Here is a 22970-nt window from a genome sequence, read left to right as displayed (position 1 = left end):
TAAGATACACTTTAAGGAACCAACCAATGAATGGCTCAGAGATGACCAAGATGATAAAATCGAAAATGTGCAGGTGGATTGATGAATCTTAAAAAAACATCCGTGAATGAATTCTTTTCCTCTTGCGTGCAAACAAAAAAGACACATAGATAAAAGAATTTAAGTGGAGTCAAATGATAGTGCTCAGTCAAGCATTTAAGTAAACAGGTCTGTGGTAATTTAGTTCTGACACTTGTCCATGACTTCTAARGATGTCAAATGACCAACAAACATCACTGCACACATTCTAAATATGCTAAACATGGGAACCTGACAGTGAGGCCCACAGCCGCCCCGCAGATCTGAAGCCCACCTTGCTGCTGTCCCGACCCAGAATGGCGTAGCTCATGTACTGCTCAGCATCGGCCTCCAGCTCGTTGGCATCCTGCAGAGAACCCTCCATGCTCATCTCCAGAACCCCTTCCTCTCCTGAACCCTTTCCTCTGCGCACAACCTTCCGCACAATCTAACACACGTTTCCACGTCAGCACACAGGAGGGTGACAGAAAAAAAAGAAAAGAAAAAGGAAGGCGAGGCCAGTGAAAAGATAAAGAGGTGATTAAAAAAAACAATCCACAGTAAAATGGTCGTACAGTATAAATGATTATTTCTTTGATAATCATTCTGTAGGAGAGATGCAGGGTGAGTTTTGTGACACGCATAAAAAAAAGAAATAAAAAGAAACAATGGCTTTGTTCTTTTTGCTGACCTTTTTCGTCACAATGTTTCCATGTTCGTCTGTGAAGTGTTCCTCGCTCACTTGTTCCCCGGGGAGATCTTCAATCTCATCACCCTGTAAAAATCATCATACACTTTCAGAACGTTTCATCGAAAGAAACAAAAATACTGAACTTATTTTTTCTAAAGCATAAAAAACAGTTTTTTTTAAATATTAGGATTATCTAAATTATAAAAAATATCCTAAACAGTTTAGACACCTCTGCAAATGTTGACACTAAGATGGATATTTATATTTTAAACTTGATTCCAGTAGCAGGATTTATAGTTGTAGTTGATGCAGGATTTTAACTGTTCAACCAAATGTGCCTCCACAGCATGTTCACTAAAGCAGCCTTTACACAGACTCCTTTTCGTGTGTTGGACTCCAGCAGTTGCTTTTTTATTACTGKTTCTAGCCACAGCCAAGTGGTGGCGTTAGATATTGTTGATGATGTCCTGTTGATCTTATYGTCTAGAACTGCACAGGTTTGCAGCAGAATTCAAAGAAGCTAATATGAAGATCAGCACCTCCATGTTGGATGTGATGGTCCTCAACCAGAAAATGGAGGATTGGTACCTTCAAGGTGGGRATCAGGTACTACCTTAGTAGAGCTCAAATGTTTAGGGGTTTTCTTCATGAGAGAGAATAAAAATACCAAGAGATTAAGATTAGGACGTGGATGCTGAGCAGGTCTGGCGTGTTGGAGAAGTTGTGACTTTACCAGTAAATTCACATTCCAACACTCAGTCGTGGCGATGAGCAACAGGTCGTGATCAAAAAGGGTCAGAATAAAAGTACAGCTAGCTAAAATGAGCTTCTTCTGCAGAGAGGAGGGACTCACTCTGAGTCAAGGTGAGGAGCGCAGCTACAATAACGGTTGCTGCTCCTTTGATTTGCTCATTCTGTATTGTATCTGTCCAGACTCCTTCCAAGGGAGGCGATTTAGTCATGTCTCATTGGGTGCAGATTTCAGGACAGATTCAGGACTTGCAGACCTCAGGGCACACTCAGGACTTGCTGGAGAGATCATATCTCATGGCTGGCTTGGGAATGCATCAGATCTTGCCAGATGAGCTGAGTACCTGAGTGGTGGACTGTTTTTTGTTTCTTTTGTTTGGTTTCTTGTGCTTGGATATTTGCTCCGACCAGGTCCCAGATAAGTGACAATCTCAGTTTCATCATATAATGTTTTTCTACTTTTTCATTTCCAAAAGCCTTTCATTGGGTGGTAAATCATAGCATTCTGTTTATAATGTCCCCACTACATGAGAAAGATGGTTGTTCACTGTAATTACTTCTCCAYTAAGTGGAAACAGTCAGATGAACGACAGATGTTTGGGATCTACAGTGCTCACTAATATTTCTTTGGCTCTTATAATTACAGATCATGAGGTTTGTGATAATACAGTTATAGCCTCTGATAATCTGCAGTGAGCATTTGTAACTATTTTTAAGTTCAAAGAAATGTGTGCAGCTGGTGACAAATAGTAAAGAGAAGGAAGGATCAAATGTGTGAAAGCTTGAATAAATCTACAAAATGTACACAGAGGAAGTTTTTGTATGAAATGATATTAGAAACACAGCCACATTAATTCAAGATATTTAAAGATTTGTTGACTTGAAGACAATCTTTTTTTTWAGTTTTGCTGCATCAGAAGACCATTTTTTTCTCTCCTCTTCCGCCCACTTTGTACCTTGAGAAGGACTCTACGGCGGACCACCCTGGTTGTTACGTTCTCCTCTTCGTCAGCCACTCCTTCGACCTCGCCGAGCTCGTGGTCCAGCTGGGTGTGGATGTAAGTGAGCACGGTGCGCACGGAGCCGCTGGCTATGTGGAGGACGTTCTGGCAGCTGATCACCAGGAAAGCCAGCAGCACAAAGCTGAAGAGGAGCTCAGTCACCAGGGCCCACATTGCCCCAATTGAATCCCAAGCAAATCTAAAAGTGCAGCTTCAGCCTGTCGGCCTTCAGTAACTTCCCACACGGTCCTCTGCCCTTTTTCTTTTTTTAACCACGGTTTCAATCAAACTGGTGTTTTGTCATTCAGACCATATTTGTCCTCCATTAGCTGGGGCGGTGGGCCCTTCTGACCAGGTCCTGCCTTTCTCCTTCTGACTGTCTGGTCAGTACCCAGCCACAGACATCAGAGTGAAAAAAGGCTTCTATTTACACCTCTCTCTCTCTTTCTGCCCATGTGATCTGTGGGTTTTAAATAGCTTCTCCTGTGTGGCTTTACATGTTGTGGCAGGACACCAGTTATTTTCATTTCATACTGTAAATTCAAAATAACTCTTTCCTCGTGGTRCAAACAGCCAAATGGGTATATTTTCTAAAACCCTAATCAGGCTGCTAAACACTTAATAATTCAGGGAATTAGTTGAGTCACAATGTGCTCTTTGATCATGCTTACAACATACAGTTTTAAACCCATAAAGGTCCTAAAATCATTTATCTTTTTATTTGTCTTGAAGGAGTTTCATGGTTGGGACTGTCCTGTGCCGTGYCATTGGTCTGTCTTGTGCCTGAAAATCAGCACATGTAGATGACCGGGGTGGGGATCGTGTAACATGAGCAGGAAAGAATGCTTTCTAAATTTGGCTGTACATGATGTTTATGCCCATCTTGGGCATGAGGAGCTGTGTGTATGCTTGTTTCTGTGGGGTTTAGTGTTTTGTATAGCTTGAGAAATGATCATGCACAGTTTAAATCTGATTTAAATGTTAGGTCTRGTTTTATGATGTAAGTTATTGGAGAAGAAGGTAACAAATGTCCCAAAATGCATTCGTTTTCCCCATTTTTTTGTCTTATTTAAATCAACTGCAAAATTAAACTTGATGTGCTAAACCAGCTCACAAACTTTGCTTGGGCAAAAGAGCCGTAAAATAACAGGACTCATTTTCTCTTGGAAGGAGTATGATTTCACTCATGACATTGGTATAGTCTTGTGCATTAATCTATCCCAGGGGTCTCCACCCTTTTTTTCTTTAAGAGCTACTGTCACAAAATGAAATTGTCCGAGAGCTACTTTTTGCAATATTTAATTTTAAACTTAATCTTAAACCATTACATTAAGCTTGTTTTGCACAAAAAACATTGTCTTCATTCACATAAAACCACCACGAATAACAGTGAATTTACATGAATGTGCTTTTTGCGTTTATCCATTCATATTAAAGGTATTTCACACTAATAACTTAGGGTTTAACTGCAACAGATTTGTGCACAAATAATGTTGGGYAAYKRRTCTCAGAWTTTTTTTTTCACATTGTGGRCTCCAGCAGGAAGAAACCTCTTGTAGTGACATATACCGCAGTGTGAGGGGTTTCMCAGGAGTTTGGCATGGTGTGTCTCAAGTGGCTATGAAAGGTGTGTGTGAAAATGAACACAGAACAACCACGTAACCACTCGTCGTCTGCCGATCAACCATACTGAGCCCTAARCTGTTTGATTGACAAMCAAGGGGATGGGACATCTATAGATTGATTGGAATGAAACGAAATTTTGTTTGGCCAGTGACAAATAAAATTTTGCTTCTCCTAATTTTTCATAAGCATTGAAGAGCTACTTTAAATGAGCTCAGGAGCTACTGGTTGGAGACCCCTGATCTATCCAATAATCAACAGCAAGAACARATGGTGTTTGACTATTTCAAACTTTATGTTGGCAGACATATTTCTGGTAATAGTTACTTTCTGAGAAAAAATTACTAGATTTGGAGGAACAACAGGAAGTTGTATAAAACAGGACTGAGTGTGAACATCCAGCCTCAGTACAGACTGATGAAACCATCATGCTGCTTTTAACCCACGCACTAGAAAGCAARTCTCTCAGAGAATCTTGAAGTAAAATAATGTGGCGTTCAATGTGTTTTTTGGTAGGATATTTCCCTACATCATCAAAAACCACCTGCAAAATTAGGAAGTTGTCGAGCAGAAATGAAGCTATGGTGTTTGGGCTACAGTTTTTGTGATTCCATCACACTTGGTTAAGAGATTCAATATTCATCAGCAGAAGAAGAAAAGTCCTACTTTACTGAATTTAGTTTTGGYAGAAAACGCAACCCACTCACCTGGCCCTTCAGGCGCACATCATCCCAAGCTCTCAGCTCTGGCACCCTGTGTGGAAATCCCAAACCCTTCTCAAACGGCTGGGTCCCTCTGAAGTGCCCCCGTAAAATCTCAGAGTGCCCCATGTCCCTCACAGGTTGAAGCAAGGCCTCCTGGGCCATGCGGGCCTGGTCTCCATCCACAGCATTTCGTACCGATGAAATCATGGTCTCTACGGCCTGCCTGGGCTTAGACTGGTTACCAACCCAAGTCTGAGTTGGGTCAGTGACAGGGATCCAGCCTGGCCCTGTCTGTTCCTGCAGGTAGGAAAGAAAAGAGCCTCCACCACCTCCRTTTTGACCGTTACCTGACCTGAAAGGAGATCAGTGGACAAATAAAGAGGTAGAACATGTACTAACAAAAGGATTATCAGAATCTCTTGGTGGTCACTGCTTCTTTATTGAGTTACAACTGACACGCCAGTTAGGGTTCTTTATGTTTTMCTGAGACTTTGCACAAACTGGAATGCAAACAGAGGTTTTACCAACCTGTCGCCATTTCGYTCTGGACCACAGCTCAGACCAGTTGACTCACTCAGCCGAGCATACAGCCTTTGTTGTCCTGCAACAAGAGAAGGTCCTTCCTCTGAGCCCGTTCCACCTTCTCGTCCTCCTTCTCCTCCCGCTCCATCTCCACCTGTCATACTCATGACGGCGGACGCCTCTGAGCTCGCCTCTGACCCCTGACCATTGTTCATCCCGTTCAGATTGATCCCAGCGATGGTGCCCCCGAGGGAGGCTGGTGTGGTGGTGCTGATAGAGTCAACGCCCACCTCGGAATCGTCTTCCGGCAGCTCAATGGAGCCGCTCAGCACCCCACCCCCTCCACTGGCTGCGCTGGCCTGACTGGCCGGCCGGCCCAGACTTCCATAAGGCAGCCCCAGCAGAYGCTCGGAGTCCTCAGCATTGCTGCACTCCAGTGAGGAGTCCTCCACTGTCACCAAAGAAGGACTGTTGCCTGAGGGCCACACCTGCACATCGGACATCTCCATAAGGGTGTCTTCTTCTGTGGTGGCGATGGGTGCACAGTCCAGACTGGAGACTTCCTGCCAGTAGGGCTCAGCACCCAGAGGGGAGGGCAGGCTGTACTGCATGGAGGCTGGTGAGAGGAGTTCTTCCTGCGCAAGCCCATAACCTGAAGCGAGACAGAGAGAGGCACACTGACACCCGGCCCCCCCACCTCGTTCCCTACCTCACCCCCACAGCATTGGTACCCTGGAAGGGTGTAAGTACCCCTGCCCAGGAACTGGGCTTCTAGGTGGGGGGAGTAGAGGAGGCTGAAGGGACAAATGGGAGGGAATAGGGATGGAAAGAGGGGGAACAGGGTCAAGACAATAGGAACTGAAATAAAGGTGCAACTAGCTTAGAGAGCAAGAACAGCTTTCAGAAGAAGGGATTTCAAGCTCAATCAGCCCATGTTGATGGTGCAAGCAGCAGCAGACACAGCCGGACGGACCGAGGAACTGCGGTCCAAACCCAGCAACGACTGATGCTGCTCTGCTGGCTGCCACCTGCAGGTTACTGATACCTGTCCAGCAGGGACACACACACTCAGTCCAACACACACAAACCTACTCACTGATGCATGCGTTCAAACCCTCTCAGAGACAGGCAGGTTATTATTGTTATCAGGCTGGACAGCATGCACGCAGGCAATCTCATTTTCTCCTCAAGTTTGCACACGTGCCCACGCACACACATCCACCCACACTTCATCCCACTCCACTCTCATCTGCTCAGTTTCTTACCAACACAGTGATTTATTATAATACACTGAACACACTGTTGTATTGCCATTATTCATGTAAGAACACTCACAAAAGACTTTGCAATATCCACATGATTGCTGCCTCCAACACAAACTTGGATTTTATTCAAGGAAAAAGACGTCAGTGCGACATGGACTCAGGTCACTCCTACAGGGGGCATTATTGTAGTATTAACGAAGTAACAAAACCATAGAATCATAGTAAAATGCACATTTTAAAGTGACTAAGGGTGCCTTTTTACTTTAAAATTAGTACAATAAAATGTCTGACACATCTGATTAGACTTTGATTTTCTGCTAAATGAAAATTGAGGAAAAACGAAGTGTAAGTGGCATCATGACTACACAGCAGGATACATTAACATAAACTGTAATAACCTGAGTCTGAAACAGCGATTTGGTGGAGGTCACACAGCAGTGAGACAAACTGTACGTGTGCACTGGATAGTGGTGAGGTTACTGTGCAAAAGCACCGGGTGTAACTGGATTCATAGCTGGCTGTAGGCTACTGCTGAGGGAGCAGGAGATATTTGAGACACCAAGCTGCAAAAAAAGACCCCTTGTCCTACTTTCTCAGCTAACGTCAAACAAAAAATACAGACAATCGTTCACATTTGTGTTGTGTCTGAACTGCTTTGTTGTAGAGTGGTCACTGATAAATTTTGAGTTTTTTTTTAATAACTCTTTACACAGAACCCTACTCCAAAAGATCTGAACCATAACTTTAAGGATAGGCTGCATATAAAATGTGACTGAGGATGTTTGATGTTGAAATAAAAATAAAGACAATATTCTAAAAAATTTTAAGTTCAAAAAAGCACATTTTGGAACATTTTTAGAAGTATACACAACAAATTTATCTTTAAAGGGATCCACAATTAGTTGTAAAATTAAACTTTATTTGATAAACATTTATTTTAACTGTAAAATAAAAACTGTAAAAATACTGTAGGCTGTTTAGTTTGTAATTTGTAAAAAATATATTTTAACACAGACGGAGCCATTTTATTTACACGCGAAGCATTCTGGGTAAATGATGACATCAACTAGGTCATTGGCATGAGGCTGCTAGCGAGCTATATCCACCCTGAAGGTTAATCTTGGACAATATCTGATGATCGACTCTTTTAAATGAAACCAGAGAGCGTTGACAGAGAGGAGAAGGTAGAAATGACTCAGCCTGTAACTGAAAATATAGATGGAGGACAACAGAGCTGCTTCATGGAAGAAGAACCTCAGCTTAACCTGTTAGCCTTCGTGCTAGCCCTCACGCTATATTGCCTTTTATGTATTAGCTCTGTGCTAGTGCGACAAAAAGGCTAAACTGAGGTCCTCCATCCATATTTTCAGTTGCAGGCTGAGTCATTTTTGCTTTCCTCTCTCTGTCAAGTGGATGGAGGACATCAGTGATGAGAGGAGAATGTGTAGCGCTGAGCTAATACATATATATGGTGATAGAATCGGGGCTAACGCTAAAGTTAACAGGCTAATCCATGTAATATATTTTTAAAGTTTTGGTTTAAAAATTATAACAACTGAACATCCCACAGTATTTTTACAGTCTTTATTTTACAGTTAAAGCATGTGTTTATCATATAAAGTCTAATGTTACAACTAATCGGGGATCCCTTTAAGATACCTTTTTTCCCCTTTCAGCTGCTCCCTTCTGCAGGGGTTGGCACAGCAAATGAACCTGAAAGATTGGGTAATTGTTTTAGTCCGGATACACTTCCTGATGCAAACTGGCTTGACCCTGCCCATCGAGCTACTGCAGCCTTTTAAAGAAAGTTGTTTAGAGGAGATAGAAAGGAAGAAAAGAGTGAAAAATGAAAGATTTCATAGCGTGACCTCTTGACTAAAAGACAAAAGCTGAAAGGAAGCAGTGAAATAAATACATGTAAAGGAAATGTGGTCTTTTTGCCTGCACACACATGGGTACACATGTGCCAACACTTATATTTCACAAGGTAAGACACCCACACTGCACTCACACAGAACGACGCAACACTTCACATTTAAAAGGTTCATAATAGAGGGAGGGACAAACTGACACATAAATAACCACAAAGTTCATACATGAACCAGGCAGACACAAGTCAAAGTTAACAAAAAAAGGTTAGTGGCCTTTTTTTTAAGCGCCCTTCTGCTTCCCTAAGGAGTAATAGAGACAGGCTGCAGAGTCATTTTCTGTGTGCATGCCGTGCAAAGACACATCTTTGAGTCAAGCAGCTTCAGTGTTGAGTTTGAAGCACTTTTTTCTATCCAACATGCACAGCTGCTCGCCTTCCCAGTGCCTCCATGCAAACACAGAGGGACACGAGCAGCAGACGTCTGGTGCACATGCAGTCATGCAGGAGGGGAACGGGGAAAAAAAGGGATGGGAAAAGACGGAGCAGGGTAAAGAAAAGGACAGCAAGAGAGAAAGAGGCGATGAACACAGAGATGATAGGAGAAAAAGAGAGAGTAAATGAGGGTCACCGCTCCCTCCCCCTCCCTCAGTGGGTGCTGAAAACAGTCTGTGTGAGAGGTTTCTGTCACAGAACAGACAGGAAAAAAGATGGGGTTTTCAAGAGTAAAAATGAAGAATAAGGGAAATGCACCAGTCGCAGAGGAAAAAAGAAAAAGAAAAAAAAGCTTAAGATGTGGGTCAGAGGTCAGCATGAGATCGGCATGAGGTCAGAGTTCGGAGAGGAGTGAGAAGGAGGAAGAGTAGGGCGGCTAGGCTGCAGATGAACACAGAGAGGGACAGTTTCACAGGGAATGAAAACACAGCTACCAAATACACATTCAATGCACCAACATTAACTCTAAGGAGATTCAAACTACAACACATGCAACCACAGGCAGAAAGGATTTAAATGCCCTCTTACAAAAGTCAGCAAAAAATTAAAAAGATGCCTTAATCTTTTAGTTTTTCTTGAATGTTGCTGGAGCAAATTTTAGAGGTGGAAATCTGATTTAAGATTATTTTTTTGAGAACCTTTTGTATGAAGATGGGCCCTGACCTTTGGGAACAGACTGAGACCACTCTTATGATAGCATAGTATTTATCAACCAGCTGATCTTCTTTAGGTTGACTATATTTATATAATCTCTATGAGATTTATTCAGCTCAAAGTCTGACAATTTATGGGGAAAGTTGCCCTGAAAACTATTGTTCAGACTATTTTTATGGCTACCTCTAAATCTCAAGAATTTATGATTGAAAGTATAAATACTGCTCAGTCAAAGCTTATACTGCAATAATATTTTCCAAATGACTCTGTTTCTAATGCTAACTCAGGGGTGTAAAATTTGTTTTCACTCAGGTCCACATGAGCGTTATGGGGTGGGGCCCTTTTGGTGGGCCGGATGGAAGTCACCCGCAGGCCACATTTGGCCCATGGGCCTTGAATTTGACGCATGTGCTAAGATAAGATAAACTAACTCTGGCTTCTTCATGGGACAAATATACCGATATAACCATAAACTTTAGGAAGACTGCAAATCAGAGAATTTTCCTTAAAATAAATTGTTTAAAATAATATAATAACCAATGAGAAAAGAAACACTAAAACAACCTAACATCTCCATGATGTCTTCTTCTGTGGTGGCGATGGGTGAAAATTTTTTTTTATAGAATAAATCTAAGACAAAAGACTGACTAAAACAATCAACCTTTTCAGCAGGTGACAAGAATATTAGTGTTTTAAGGATAAATCAATTCATTTACCCTGCTTACATAATGCATGTTTCATTTGCAGCTTCCAGAACATGCTGAGATAAATCTGCTAAAGCTCCTGATTCATGTGATGAGTGCATGTGTGATCAGATGAATCAATATGCAGGTTTTTTTATAGTCACTCTGTGAAAGCAGGAACATCYTTTACAGAAACACTGATCAGGTTCACTGCAGCTCTGACCTGAATGTCTCCTCTTTCATTATTCTGATCACATCTGTATGCACAGTTACATCGCTGACTGTTTCTCCAGTTTTCACCAGGAGAACGTGTCACCTGTCTGACTGACTCACTGTCTGCACTGAGAAGAGGAGCTCAGCTGGGTCCAGAGGTGAAAATGGAGTCATTGTGACGTGAAACATGTGTGAGTAAAGGAAACCAGGAAGACAAAGGGGCTGAGGACTAACATTTGCTCAAAGTGCAAGATATTCAAAATATACTTACAGTGAGAGAATTTTTATTTTTTAATCTAATTAAATTTAAGTTTATTTAACAATTAAAATACACACACAATGCTTGACTGCTTACTACAATTAAGTCGATTATATCTTAAGAAATTGTCAAAAAAATTTAAATACTAAACTATGACCAAAAAAATAAAAAATAAAAACCTAGGTTTTTAGTCCTTTGCCATGTAATCTTTCACCAAATAATGTCAGTCTTTTCTGGACATACTGCATCTTTAACCACCATATTAAACCAAAAAGTAAACGTATAACCAAAGGCAGTAGGAGTGTCCTGAGTCCCGCTGCATGTGCCGAGGTAAAATCCTGCAAAAACCGAACGTTTGTGGCAGCTTCCCCCAAATGGGAAAAATAATATTAAAAAATAAAAACAAAGTYATGAAGAAAACAGAGATGATTCACATGGATACAAACACGATTTTGTCTTCAAGGGATTCTTAGGAAATAAGGAAGCACAGTGGTGCCTTARAGTTTGTGAATGTGTTAGAAATTTTCAAGTTTGTGTAGAAATATGAAAACAATGGCTAACTTGAATTAACAAAATAGCTAAAAAAATACCTTTTTTTGTGGATGACTGTCTGTGAGAGGCAGAAGTACATTAACCTTGAAATTTTGCACAAAACTTTAAAATGAAATCATGAATTTTAATCAAGTGTTCTTAATTAAGAAGAAATGGATAAAGGTTGACAAAAMAGTAGTGTGCACAGCGCTGTGAAGAGGTAGTTTCATTAGTATGCCAAASTTTAGTTGTTTTGCACAGAAGAATGGACTTGAACTCCTCCTTCCTGATGTGCAGAGCTCAGCAACCATTATCTGGTTGCAGGAACTACTGCACAACAGCTAAAGAAAGCAAAGGTTTAATTACTTTTACCTCTCAAAAACATTAGATCATCTTTTTATTGAACATAATTTAGTTCATTGTTGACTTTTAGGTCTGAACACCTGATAGCCCAACAGGAAGATCTGATAAAAGTAGATAAAAAATACTGGATAGCCTTGTTCAAAAAGAATAGCAACTGGAATACATGATCAGAAGTGCAGTACAACAGCACATAGTTTTACGTCAGAAAAACAGAAAAGTRAAAATTCACAAACTTTTAGCACCGCTGCATGTTTATTGGAAGAGGAGCTTTGGGTCAAGGCAGAAGGGACGGTTGGGATGGGATGCACCKTGAAATGTGGGGGTGGTGGGCTTACCGTTAGTCATACCAGGAGAGAGGTGGTCTCTGTCACTGTGTCGGCGTCTGCTTAGATCACGGGAGCCTTGTCTCAGCGGCTGAGGGGGCTGGCCCTCCAACATGCTGATGATGTCCAGACGGTCAATGTTCTTCAGGGCCGTGTATAAACTCTCCACTGTAAAGAAAACAACATGAAGAAAAGACTCAACCAGACAAGACAAAATACCGGTAGATGAAGCGGACAGATTTTCCAACAGAAATAGCTAATTAGAAAACATTAAAAACAGAGCATTCCTTGAAGGAATGCAGATCGCCTGCCACAGTTTCATGCCACAGTTTTAAATTATCTTCTTATTTTGAGAAATAAGCCCTTTTGAACAAATCTGGAAAATAACATTGTACTCAATCTTTTGCAACATCTCACAGGATCAGATATGATCTGTTGAAATTTGGAGCGTGTGTTGAAGATGACTGCTGTTATCACACTAAATTTTGATCTAATGTAAATTGAGGCATTTGTCTAGAGAGGGTCACTTAGCTGTAGAAGGGCATATTATTCTGGGTTTACTGTTGTATATATTAATTATATATTAATAATTCTATTAATTGTATATTTATTAAAACCTGTCCATTGGTTTCTGAGCAATTGTTCTAACAGTCAAACAGGACTGACCTCAGCTGTTAATGCGAAATGTTTAAGCAACTATGTTGCACAGTTGCAACAATGCTCAGCTACTAATTCTAACTAGAGATTATTGTCTCAGTATCTGCTGAGTTAAAGTTCTCTAAAGTCAGTTGGATGTGGTAGACATCTTGAATTGCGTTGAGTTCAAACGTTTGTCAGTAGTAAACGTCAACCTAAAGATTTTTCCTCCATGAAAGTTTTATTAAATCAGTGATTCACAATATACAGTATTTGAACTGTACAGACAAGCACACACGCAAACACACAAACATGGGTAAAAACAGGATTGCCTGTTAGCCTACGGCAGCGGGCAATACAAATAAAAGATGCATAAGATGAAAAAATAAATAAAGTGGCATATGAGAGAAATCCACCATAAACTCAGATTTCCTTCACTCACTCTTGGCCCTTTTACCCTCACGAGTGGCCCACAAGTTGAGCAGCGCAGAGCTCTGTTCGAGGAGGGAGTTTGGATTCTCGACACGAATTCTGTTGATATCATCCACGCTGAGCTGAAGCTCACGTGCCAACTCTGAAGAATGAAAAACAGGACATTGGTAAAGCAGTGGAAACTTCTTGAGACATTTTTCAGATGTTATATGAAATTTTAAAAATACTGTGAACAGCACATTTTTTCCAAAATTATTTTAAGAGTTAAAAAGGGTGAATATATATGGACTAGAATAATGTAATGTTTGCTAAGACTGCGTCGTTGTTAACAAAGTTTGGTAATGCTTTCTTTTACGGTACCCTTATTACCATGTAATTACAAGGTAATAAAAATGTAATAAAATGTAATTACTACCTTATTACATGTAATTACGTGGTACTTAGGGTACAGTTTTACCATATAATTAATTGTCTGCAGTAATGTAGCACTTACCTGGTAAYGTATTACAATTCACTATGTAACACCTAAATAAGTAGTAGGTAATTTGGACAGTTTTAAAGTTATATTTTATTGCAATTAACCACTAACCCCAAAATTTAGTTGCATTTGTTTGGTTATAAATATAATGTTGAGTTACTATTGAATAGTAATTTGATTGTAGTTACCCAATAAAGGTAGTTTTACTAACAGTAGTTTTGGTTTTATACCATTATTACCACGTAATTACATGGTAATAAAGTAGTAATTACATTTAATTACATTTGTTTATTACCTTGTAATAACATGGTAATAAGGGTACCGTAAAAGAAAGCTTTACTCAAAGTTTGAATAGTTCAACCAAAGATTTGGGAGCTCATTTACCACTGTTACTTCTTGGGTTAAACATTGAAAGAGTCCTGAATGTGCTACAGTTCATCACAATGATTAAAAAGAAAAAGAAAGACGGCTATGTAAAGCTTTTATAACTGTTTGCAGGGAGGCAGTGTATAATTAGTTTAATTAACCAGGAACAACATTACAACTTTGGTTAATCTGTAAAACGGTGCCAAACCTGCTTGTCAGACATAAGAGAAACATGAACGGTTCACATAAACAACTCAGCGTTCTCCCACTATTTACTCACCAGCCCAGCTCAGTCCCAGCTGTTCTGCAATCACAGCCATCTTCAGCTCCGTCCTTTCCATGGCACTCATGGACGCTGCAGAAAGCAACGCAGAACTGAAACATCTGACTTTGTTAAACAAAAGGTTGGTGGCACTGATTAAAGCTGTATGCACTGTAAATATATTACTCAACACAGTCTAACAAAAACGGTCTGTCTCAGCCTTAGATAGTAAAAGTATAAGCATGTAAATAAATCTCTGTGCTAAGTGTGAGAACACAAGCCTCATACCCATAGCAGGTTCATTTAGAGCACTGTATCTCTCTCGTAAAGCTAGAGGAGTCAGAGTTCTCCTCCGGTCTTCACTACCAACCATCTGCTAATGTAAGCAAACAAAAGCAATGTCATCTTCAACGACAATGACTGTAATTGCATTGCCTTTATGTAACAACCAACGTTAACAGCTTTACCTTGATACATGGAGGCATAGTGATGTTGAGGTTACAGAGCACTTGTTGGCTGTCCTCATATTTGGTGGATTTACGTAGAAAAGATAAAAATCCGGTGGGTTCTTTAGTGCTGTCCCTCACCTTAGAAGCACAGATAAACGGTTATAAAAAAGCGTGGCTGATGTAAGCGTGGACAACAGAAATTATAAAAGTGAAATGCTAACACCTTAACAGAGACAGGAAGTCTGTTATCCCTGAAAGCCTGGAAACTAAAGCAGCGCGGCTGCTGTGTGGCCTTCCTCACTGGCACTAGATTCCCCGAACACTCCAGATGAAGAGGCATTCCCTCCATCACCTGTAAGAGATTTCATAATTCATCCATCTAGAACGTGTGTCAAACTCAAGGCCCACGTGCCAAATGTGGCCTGCTACAGAATTTTRTTTGTCCTGTGAGATATTCAAAGATGCATTTTGTCKYAAAATAAGCGTATGCTGCTTGCAGCATTGACCATAAACTACATCTCCCATAATGCACATTGGTTATTTTACCAGAGAAATGATAGAATCCCACCACTAGGTGGAGGTGCACAGGGTTCAAAAGTAGCATTTGGCACAATTTGCCGTGTAAAATTTTCTTTTTTTCCCCAAATTTTGATGCAAATCAGTTACACTGGGAAGTGAGAATTGGCCACATACAAGTTGTAAATTCAAACTTGAACACCCCTCCAATGGGAAAGTGAGAGATTTCAGAATTTATGATTCTACTCACCACAACTCAGTCAGTAAAACAATCTTACTTTTACTTTTAATAGTATTTCTGTGGTATTAATTCCACATTTTGTCATTTGTACATCAGTGAGGATGTGTTAATGTTTCTATGTACAAAATACCACATAGAGCTCAATTGTTGTTTGTTAGCAGTGTTCAGTCATAGCAATACGACAAGGAACATCGAAACATCAAACTTAATTACAACTGGCCCTTTGAGGGTCACCACAGTCTTCATGTGGCCCTTGATGAAAATGAGTTTGACACTCCTGAAGCAAATCATGTGCTCCTTATCCATGTTCTCAGCAAGCATCAAGCAATGTTTCTGAAGCGTTTGGACGAAACAATCCTATAACTGACCTCTATGTCTCGACTGCGAGCCACCTCTGTGAAGTTCTCGTGTTGTTCCAGAGTCTTATCCATCTTATCGTCGGTCATGCAGTAGCATCGCAGACGGCCCTCACGCAGCTCGTTCATCTTTGCAAACACCACAAACTTGGCCATGTAGGGGACAGCCGACAGCTCTTTGTAGAGCAGGCTGGCGAAGGAGACGGCCTCGGCTGTCCGAGGGCAGTCCGCCAGCCAGAATCTGAGAAGAAAAACCACACGGAATTCAAATTGACCTTCAAGTTATCAACTGTCGTCGACGCAATATCAGTATCTGAAATGGCTTCTTGAAGTGCAAAACATAGCAGGCTACTGCGTTCAAGGTTTGTTCATATTCTGCCCATCAGATGGATGTTACACTTGTAAACGTGAGCTTATTGATAAATATAATAATGTTGCAATTGCATCGTGCAGCACTGCCTTGAAACTTTTTATCACTTGAAATCTTTAGTGAGTTCTGTTCTGTAGCGCAGAGAGTGTTGATCAGTTTCAAACATTGGCAGCTGAACTTGCCGCGCAGAAACGTTGGTTGTGAAGCTGGCACAGTCGTTGGCATAGATAAGCTTGGTAGTTCCTGTGATGTCCTCCCACTGGGCTGAGGCTGTCCCACCTGGCAGTCACACAGGATGGGAATGGGTCAATGAAAGGAAGTCTGATGATGGCAGACATCTCTGATTCATTTAAATCACCGATTACGTCTGACAAATGTTGATGCATCACCTACCACGCCCCCAACCCTCACACACACACACACACACACACACACACACATCCTGCCTGAGGTTTGCAGCAGTACCTATGACAGAGCAGAGCAGACGCAGACTGGTGGTGTCGCCCTCCCCCGAGTCTCGCGGACTGTCCCTCCAGGATGGGGGCAGGGGTATTCGCAGGCCGATGGGTCGGTGAAACTTGCGCCGTCGCGGTTCTACAGTCACTACGGGACTAAAGTTTGCCTGGTTACCCAGCAGCTTTGCAACCAGCTCGTCTGGAACTGGCTGAGCCTGAGGTTCAAGGCAAATGATGGAGAGAATGCAACAAGGGGCACAGGTTGGGATAAACGGACAGAAGGGAGAATGAAAATGGGAAAACAATAAACAAAAAGGGAAACACAGGGAAGGCCAAACCAGGAATAATTAAAAATGAAGAAAAAATACGTTACAGTTTGAAAGACAACAGCAACACAAACAGCTTGTATTGGTTTATAAATTTGTTTTTATTRTAACTGTGCATTAACAAGAAGCTTTTACAATCATTGATACAAAAGGGATATCAAGTAATAAGGTACTGTAGTTTAACAGGCCCATTCTTGACATGTTCAATACAACATCTATGTTAAATACATAAGAAAATAGTACGTTTTTAAAGGGAATACAAACTGAATACAAGTATTAGTTTGTATTCTGTTACATTTACTTTTTAGCTTAGMTGTTACAGCATGGTAGTTAAAATAGTTACTATTAAAAATTTAGGTTTACTCAGATTTATTATGAACGACCAAAACATACAGTAAATAATTTATTCTATATGCGCTAGTCTTTTTGGTCAACTAAAAATAATCCAGTGTTAAAATAAGAAGTTTCTATCTGGTCCAAAAACTTTAAACAATGTATTGATGAAGGAAGTTGGGTCAATAATTTTGTTAAGATTAGAAATTAATTAATTAATTAATTAACAAAGTAATGAAATAATTGTTAGGGTGCTTCAGATCAGGTCGGATAAAGAAAGTCTACCCAGCAGTAACTTTAAAGTTTCACAAGGTTGGGATGTAAAGAGATGCTCTGTCGATAGATTATAAAGAGTTAACATCTTATCTTTTGCAGATAGAGCTTTGAATAATCTCAGTTTAGAAACAAAAAATTTCATTCTGAGCAAATTAATCAGCTGATAAACCGGTAACTGGAATGAGATCAAGAGTGAAGTGGATTGCTGCTGTCATAAAACACCAGTTTATAAAAAAAAGGTGGTTTATGGAAACACTAAATTGTAAATACGTATTCAACAAATAATTCCCAATATATACAAAAATATATCTATGCAAAAATGCTGAAATGCAATTTTATTCCTGCCACAGCTACACGCTACAGTTGCCACTGCTAATTGCCAAAATTAACGTAGAMATCTATGTAAATAATTGTTTAACAAAAAAAACTGATGAGGTTATGAAAGGTTTTTAAAACAGTTATGACATTTTTACCATTTGGGTTGTTTTCAATGGCAGCAATCCTCCTGGTCTTGGCCACACTCGGGCTGACCGTTAGCTTGTCAGAATTAAACTCTACAAGTAATATATGATTGACTTTTACTCTTTTCACAGAACTATATGTCAAAAACAATTTATCTATCTTTAAATAAAAGTAATTAGAACTTTATGACGTTAAAGATTTCTAAACCATTAAAAAGGATTAAAAACTGTCATTTCGTATCCAAGGAACATATCACAGGGTCAGTATAAAATCAATTTAAGGCTGGATATTGCAGTGTAAACACATGTAGTTCCAAAATAAAACTTTTTACTTTTACAGTTGCATAATATTTCCTCCTAAAGTGAAATGTTGGGGAAGCAAAATTTTAAATGGATGTTTGTGTAAAGAAAGATGTGGGATTTTCACAGGTGATAAAATGTTTAAAAAATATAGTTTATCTAAATGTCTTTGGTGTGTTTGTGTGAGAAAATTTGCCACGAAAAGTTCCTCCAGTAAAACATAATGTATGTATATGACAATAACACTAATATTAGAAAAGTTTGCAGATCAGGTCCTTTTTAAAATGAAGACATTTGTAGCACTTTCACATCTTTAAAACGTACTGTACATGCAAACTCACACAGTCGTTCCTGGATGCAAAAAACCCAAAATGAATATTACTAATTTCTTAGGCAAATGGTTAAATAAAAATGCACAGGCTTTGTCAGTGACATAAATACATTAGTAAGAAAGGCACAAAAAGGTAAAAAATAAAAAAGAACAAAACAAACAACAACGCAGCACTAAATGAGCAGACCACAATTGTACAAAGGTGAAAGGTGCATGCAGTATGAGAAATAAAAGCAAAAGCTCCTCTAAAACCTCTAAAAGCAACAGAAGATAAACTTGGCACATGTGCTGATATGATTGGATCATTCCACAATCAATCAAAAATAAATTCAGCATGCTTCTTTTCAGGCAACGCAGGCATTAAAGATTCTCTCCTTCTTCTTCGTCCTCCTCCTTATCGTCCCATCTCACCTGCAGCCCCAGACGGACTCGTTTGGTAACTGCTGTCTCAGGAAACGTAGCCTGGACCATCGGCACCAGCTTGCTTGTCAGCGAACCTCCCTCTGGACCAATCAGATCACTTTCCTGTTGAACTCTTGACACCACGGCAAAATAAAGGGGAAAGTCGGTAGAGATGATGCGTCGGATTCGCTTCTTCCCAAGTTCCTCCTGACTCTCCAGTTCTGCACAAAGAAGTGGGTTTTTCAACATTTGAAGCCAAACTGTAAGATCTGTAGACAGTGGTTTCAAATTATGCATTTAGGCTCTTACCTTCATCCATCCCGTTTAAGATTGTTTCTAAGACCTCATCACCGTAACGATTGCGGTGTTCTTTCCAGACTGAGCCATTCTCACTCCTCAGCACAACAAGCTCCCGGTCACCCCGCCCCAGAGCTGCAAAGTGGGGGATCTCTACAATCACTGGTCTGCCACACAAAGAGAGAAGCACAGAAAAAAAATATCACATAATATCCACCTTATTTCTGGAGGTGCTACTGTAGAAATGATTATGGATACGACTTCCTGTCAGAAACACCAAAAGTAGCAGAAAGCCTTGGCAAGCCAAGGTAGCAGAGCAGGAAACCCTGTTTATTTTAAAGGAATTTGTGTTCAGATTATCAGAACAAACTCTGTTTTTGTTGACATTTAACAATTGTAGTAAAGTTTACAAAATGTTCAGGAACCAGTTGTGCTGTTGGCAGCTGCACAAACAACCAGACTAAACAGAGTCATTGGCAATGACAGCGTTTTGACCACGGACCCAAAACGTGTTCTGGGAAAAGTGGTAGTTTCTATCACCTACCTTTGAGGATTCTAGAAGAATGTGGCTGAAAAAAAAAAGTAACCTGAAGCAAACACTAAAATGCTGTTAGTTTGCTYATTTCACTTTATTTACAAATGGCTGGTGGAGGAAAACTCGCATCAGTTTTGTGGCTCGGTTACGTCAAACCATCTGAGAAGAGATGCCGGATCCTCAGTTATCAGTTATCATTTCAAGTGTATGACGAACACAGCGTTATTCGTTCATATTAAAGATTTTATCTGCAGTTAAAATGCAACAAGGCCAGCATAAACTAAAAATATTATAGTTTCATGACAGATGTGTTTAAGAATAACTCCAGAGGCAGTTTAATTTTCTCTTACTTTAAATTTTAGATCATAGTCCTGACAGTGTACCCTTATTTTTGTAGAGGGCTGCCCATGATTCACGCAAGGCATCATGGGGGCTAAGTATAAGGTGAATAACGTGCAAAAAGAGCCTGCAGAGTTTAATGCTTAAAAAACATGGAAAGAAGTTGTTACATTTTGGACACACTAATCACCGTTATGGTAGTCAAACAATTCAATTTAAAGATGAAAATCCCATCGAACAGCACAGTCGTTGACTCACCCCAGGAACTGCATTCCAGCTGGACCCAGGGAAATAATCCTGCTGGCCAACCCCTCTCCCTCCACCAGTGGAGGGGGGCTGGTCAGCTTCTGCGGCTTTACCAGGCGGCAGGTAATGCGGGTGGGTGCCGCACACGTCCGTGGAGGTATGATGACACGCAGTCCATTATGCCTGCTGCCTCGCATTGAACCGCCTCGAGCATCCACCATGAAACTGACCAGGAACCTGTTGTTGGGACAAAAGAAAGTGAGAACTGACATTTTGAACGATACTTGAGGAGTATAAATGTTCTGTTCTGTGCTGACCCAGTGTGGATGGGACTGGCGACTGGGCTGACATTGTCAGACGTCTCAGTCGCTGGGCTGCTGGGAATTAATGAGTCCTCGTCATACTCTTTGGGCAGTGGAAGTGGAGTGTGTTGCTGCACAAGAAAGAAAAGACAATTTATTATTACTTTGAAAATACAGTTTAATCAAACCTACAGGGTAGCATTTGTCTAAAACGCTTTATAAAACAGCCGGTTCAGATGTTATCARTCCATTAAATGGGCGTTATTAGCGGTTATCAGTCCYACAGAATGGCTTCAGACTGTCCCGACAGTGCCCCCTAGTGGGTYACCAGTGCCATATACATTGGAATGCAACAATCTGCTACCGCCGGAGTCCGGTCTACTTTATCGTAGGCCATGTCAATTTCTCTAAAATTAACCTTAGTGGTTTTATGCCTCATTCTAATCAGCTGGCAGCCTGAAGCCATTCTATGGGACTGATAACGGCTAATAATGTCCATTCAATGGATGATAACATCCGAAGTGGGTGTTATAAAAAATGGATGCATGTGAAAAAAGGTGACTTTTTGTACCCAGTTTTAAAGTATTAATTTGATTGTGAATGGTAATAAATCAGATACATAAAGTGTTAAATATTCTACAGCAATAACAGTGATGGTTTCACCCTGGCATGTTATAACTATGCATCAAATTACCATTAACTACAACAACCTGGACCTGAAAGATTATTCTTCATTCTGGAATTAAAAGCTTGACCTTGACTCACTCTTTACAAATTTTCTTGAGCCAAAACCATAAATTTAAAGTAGTTTAGTTAATAGTCTTGGCTCTATTATCTCAGGCAGTTTAGAAACTGTTCTTTGTACTTTGGGCACTGCAACTTGAATAGTTTTGATGCACATAACTACATTAAAACACTAAAAGTGAAACCAACACATCATTAAATGACCTCTTTTGAGACATTTTCATGATCAGGAGGGGTTCTGGTTAAACCTGACCATCTTTCCTGCTTTTGTTTTGACTATTTCACCACATTACTTAGATACATTACAAAATCATTTTAGTTCAGATTATTTCTGTGGTTCTGCAGTACCTGATCTATCTCATGTTCTTTCAGGTTCACAGTCTCTGGTGAGACGCGGGGAATCCTGGGAATGGCTGGTGAATAATTTCTGTTGTACGAAAAGAGAGAAAACCAAGTCAGATTTGAGCAGCTCCTTCACATCTCAGCTCCTCCCAAGTGATCATCCTGGTGTTTAGTGTGTGTCTGCAGTGCATTCCCCTCCAACAAGTCCATCTGTTAGCTACTAGCTTTGCTCTCTGCCCTGCTGCCCCCCGCTCCCCCGCCCCAGCCCCTTACGCTGTGCCCAGCCCTCTCTCGTACTCCATTGATTTCTTGGGGGAGAGGAAATCGTCATCATGGTCTTTCATGTCATCCATCTTCATGTACCTGGCCCCTTCTGTCCCCAAGAGCTCCTCTCCTTCAGAGAACAACATGCCAAAGAGAGCGAACAGACCGTGGTCAGGTTGGTGACACAGCACAAGAGAAAAAGAGAAAGAAAACAAGGCTGTTAACGAGCGGTTAGAAGGGTTAGACAACATGACAACCCAGGATGTACGAAGTGGATGAGATTTAAGGATTAGACTGGTGACAWGAGACATTTGGGACACTAATTACGTTAGACATGTTAAACATGTTATAATTCCACAAAAAACATGGCAACACTTAAAGACGGTATGAGGATATGAACACTGTAATGAATTCAGTTTTAATCTCAGACTATTAGCAGTTTTCACACAAAATTTTAGAACATTACATGAAAATCACAGAGGAAAGTGTGGTTCAGAAACACAAAAGTAGACAGAGAGCACAATCTCTGATAAGAGAACTCAGAGTAAACGGCTAGTGAGGTGGGGATTTTAAACATTAGCTGAGAGTGATGTTGATGAACTCTTTATCATTGCAACACAATGCAGAAAAACTAAAGTAGCTCTTCTACAGCCTCCTCTGAACAGCCTGACTGTGAGCCGAGTTGCGTTACTTACCCCCCAAAACAAGTGATGAAATGTGCCTAATCATCAGCAGCGGAAGAGAATTTGTCCCTATGTCTGAGATTTTCCGTGTTTATCTCAGCTGAGTTGTGTAAGAGGGGGGTGGGGGGATCTGTGTGAGCTTCAAAGCTACATTGATGTTGTGTGTGCTTTTCCAGGTTCACATGAGTCAACTTCTGTCCTCTAAATCCGGTGGCTAAATATTATCA

At 40.5% G+C, this 22970-nt stretch overlaps 1 protein-coding gene across 2 annotated transcripts in view; it reads right to left on the bottom strand.

Moving 5' to 3' along the window:
• Positions 1-22970, bottom strand: part of LOC106534864 (ankyrin-1) — a 43641-nt gene that overhangs the window by 5475 nt on the left and 15196 nt on the right. The window contains exons 24-42 of one of the 2 annotated variants that reach the window (XM_014031635.1): positions 22070-22190; positions 21803-21881; positions 20726-20841; positions 20421-20645; positions 19301-19455; positions 19001-19212; positions 16573-16777; positions 16290-16386; positions 15750-15978; positions 14848-14976; positions 14643-14762; positions 14464-14548; positions 14194-14268; positions 13080-13211; positions 12014-12169; positions 5355-6000; positions 4830-5178; positions 749-832; positions 353-505 (exon numbers count right to left, since the gene is read on the bottom strand). In XM_014031635.1, the coding sequence (XP_013887089.1) occupies positions 353-505; positions 749-832; positions 4830-5178; positions 5355-6000; positions 12014-12169; positions 13080-13211; positions 14194-14268; positions 14464-14548; positions 14643-14762; positions 14848-14976; positions 15750-15978; positions 16290-16386; positions 16573-16777; positions 19001-19212; positions 19301-19455; positions 20421-20645; positions 20726-20841; positions 21803-21881; positions 22070-22190 (3368 nt within the window). Of the gene's footprint in view, positions 1-352; positions 506-748; positions 833-2454; positions 2930-4829; positions 5179-5354; positions 6001-12013; positions 12170-13079; positions 13212-14193; positions 14269-14463; positions 14549-14642; positions 14763-14847; positions 14977-15749; positions 15979-16289; positions 16387-16572; positions 16778-19000; positions 19213-19300; positions 19456-20420; positions 20646-20725; positions 20842-21802; positions 21882-22069; positions 22191-22970 lie in introns of those variants that run through there. The other variant, XM_014031634.1, reaches the window with a different exon arrangement.

Source organism: Austrofundulus limnaeus, unplaced genomic scaffold, assembly GCF_001266775.1.
Source record: "Austrofundulus limnaeus strain Quisiro unplaced genomic scaffold, Austrofundulus_limnaeus-1.0 Scaffold1291, whole genome shotgun sequence".
Lineage (NCBI taxonomy): Eukaryota > Metazoa > Chordata > Actinopteri > Cyprinodontiformes > Rivulidae > Austrofundulus > Austrofundulus limnaeus.
This window is presented reverse-complemented; position numbering and strand designations above follow the sequence as displayed.